Source organism: Vanellus vanellus (assembly GCF_965231255.1).
Source record: "Vanellus vanellus genome assembly, contig: HAP1_SCAFFOLD_2161, whole genome shotgun sequence".
Classification (NCBI taxonomy): Eukaryota; Metazoa; Chordata; class Aves; order Charadriiformes; family Charadriidae; genus Vanellus; species Vanellus vanellus.
The window spans coordinates 12838-15461 of record NW_028127770.1 but is presented as its reverse complement, the minus strand read 5'-3'; the positions used below and the strand labels follow the sequence as shown (position 1 = coordinate 15461).

Genomic DNA, 2624 nt, shown 5'->3' with positions numbered 1-2624 from the left:
AAAACAAAAAATCAAAAAACAAACTATATTCGCCTTTTCTGTGCGGTTGGTTGTTTTTTTGTTTTTTTTTTGTGGTTTTTTTTGCCGTTAATATTATCACCGTTTCTTCATTAAATTCGCCCGACAGAACATTCACCTCTTCCTCCCCCCACCCCGCCCTCCCTCCCCAGCTCACCCCCCCCCCCCCCCAGCTTTAAAAAATAAATAAAAACCCTGAAATGGCGTTAAAAAAAAAACCCAAAACCCTGCAGGTATGGACACCTGGCCTCATGCTATCTGACATGCATCTAAAGCCCGTGGTCTTGGGGGAGACCCATTGTTTTTGATACGCACAGGAGAAAAAAAAATTATTATTAATAATAATAATTATTATTATTATAATAAAAGCAAAACCACGCGGGGAAAGGGGAAGGAGAAGAACCAAAATATATATATATATATATATATTAGATTCTATAAATAATCCAGAGTCATTTCTGTGCGGGTCTGGGAGAGGGGGGGGAAGGGAGAGGGGGGAGGAGGGAGAGGAGGGATGTTTATAACCTGGTGATATCCTCCGTGCGCGGGTCCTGCGCGGCGGCGGAGGGCAGCTCCTCGCCCGCGGCCGGGTTGGCGGGGGCGGCGGAGGCGGAGGCGGTGGGGCCGGTGGCCGTCGGCGCCGCCCGTACTTTGGTGTTTGGCAGCCTGTGGTCTTTTTTCCATTTCATGCGGCGGTTCTGAAACCAGATTTTGATCTGGCGCTCGGAGAGGCAAAGCGAGTGGGCGATCTCGATGCGCCGCCGCCGGGTCAGGTACCTGTTATAGTGAAACTCCTTCTCCAGCTCCAAAACCTGCTGCCTGGTGTAGGCTGTCCTGGATCTCTTGGGTTCGCCTCCATTGTAATTGGGATTCACTGGAAAGGAAGGGGAAGGAAAACAAACCGAACCAAAAGAAAAGGAAACAAAAAATACCGAGAAAGAAAGAAAGAAAAAAAAAAAAAAAAGAAGAGCACAAACAAACGATAAAAAAAAAAAAAGAAAGGAGGAAAAACAACACACACACAAAAAAAAAAAAACAAAACAAAAGAAACAAGAGAAAAAAAAAACAACACACAAAAAAAAGAGAAAGAAAAACAACACAAAAAAAAAAACACAAAAAAAAAAAACACAAAAAAACCCAACACAAACAAACCAACACAAAAAAAAAACCAACACAAAAAAAAACACACAAAAAACCAACACAAAAAAAAAACACAAAAAAAAACAACACAAAAAAAACCCAACACAAAAAACCAACACGCACAAAAAAAAAAAAAAACAACAACACAAAAAAAAAAAAAAAAACACACAAGGAAAATCAGCGTGGATGGAGAGAGGGTCGGGAGAGGCGACTGGAAGAGCCGGGGGTGGGGGGTGAGGGTGGATTTGGGGGGGTGTGGGGGGGGTGGGTGGGGGGGAAAAGAAAAGTAATAGGCTAAATAGGTAATAAAGAACTTTGGGCAGCTCAAGAGTTTCTATTCTAATAGGAAGGGGTTTCCCTGGCTCAAAAGACTGAATTATTTATGCGCCCCTTACAAAGCTTTCGGAGTTTCACACATACATAACAGAACGAGCCACATGGCTGAGGCTGCCCACAGTAGCTCGGCTATAAAATTTATGGTGGGTGTAATTACCCATTCGGAGTCGTAAATCCAGTTCAATTGTGCTAACCCAAAGACTCTCATGGAAGGGAAGGAAATAAAAAAAAAAAAAAAAAAAAAAAAAAGAAGAAGAAGAGAGAGAGAGAGAGAGAGGGGGGGGGAGCGAGCATGGTGTGAAAATAAGAGAGCGGAGGAGAGACAGAAGAGGAAAATAAAAGTTGCATACCAGTACTGACGTGGATTTTTTTCATCCAGGGATAGACTATGGGCTGTTTGGAAGCTGTGCTGGTGGGATGGTCGGGGTTTGGCTGGTTGCAGGCTGGAGGGGCTGGGGAAGGAGTGGTGGAGGAGGTGGACAGAGCAGCCTGCTCGCAGAGCTGCTGTGCTTTCTCTGAGAGGTGTTGGCCTCCTGGAGTTTGCCCGTGTCCCCTTTGGAGCGCCGCCGGGTTGCCGGGAGTTGGGAGCCCCCCACAGCTGAACGGGCGGTCGGGGAAGGAGGGTCGTGGCACTGGGTACAGCTCCTGGTGGTGATGCTGGTAGCTGGACTCCCTTGTCCGGCTATAATATTCCGGACTGTGGTCTGGGATGTAATTATTTTGCGAATATTCCTCGCATGGAGGAAATTTCGGATCGATGTAGTTAGAGTCCATCAAATAAGAGCTCATGATCATTAATTTCTGGAGTGGAAAATAATTTTTCTCGCTTTGTCGTTTTTCTGCTCCATAAAGCCCTCCTACTAGCTGGCGACCCCGTAAAGTTACTTTCACCATGTGACATCCCCGGCCAATCACACCCGCCAGCCCAGTCCCCGGATAAGGAACCAAAAGCTTCTGCAAAATGTACCCAAATTGGGGGGGGAGGGGAGAACGTAGGAGTGGGAGTGGGGGCGCGGGGAGATGCGCTGTGGGGCGAAGGGCTGCGGCCCGGGGCTCCCTGCCCATCCCCCCCTTCTTCCCTGGGGTGTTTTGGGGGGGGCACACAATGGGGGGACCCCCCCCCCTCCTCC

General features: G+C 47.4%; 1 protein-coding gene across 1 annotated transcript; it reads right to left on the bottom strand.

The window, feature by feature from the left end:
- Window positions 1–374: 374 nt before the first annotated feature.
- HOXC4 (homeobox C4) lies at window positions 375–2388 on the bottom strand (the record flags this gene model as incomplete). Its single annotated transcript, XM_082500832.1, has 2 exons — window positions 375–892; window positions 1845–2388. 2 exons carry the CDS (start codon window positions 2386–2388, stop codon window positions 537–539), a joined length of 900 nt encoding a protein of 299 aa, XP_082356958.1. The 3' UTR covers window positions 375–536.
- Window positions 2389–2624: the final 236 nt, after the last annotated feature.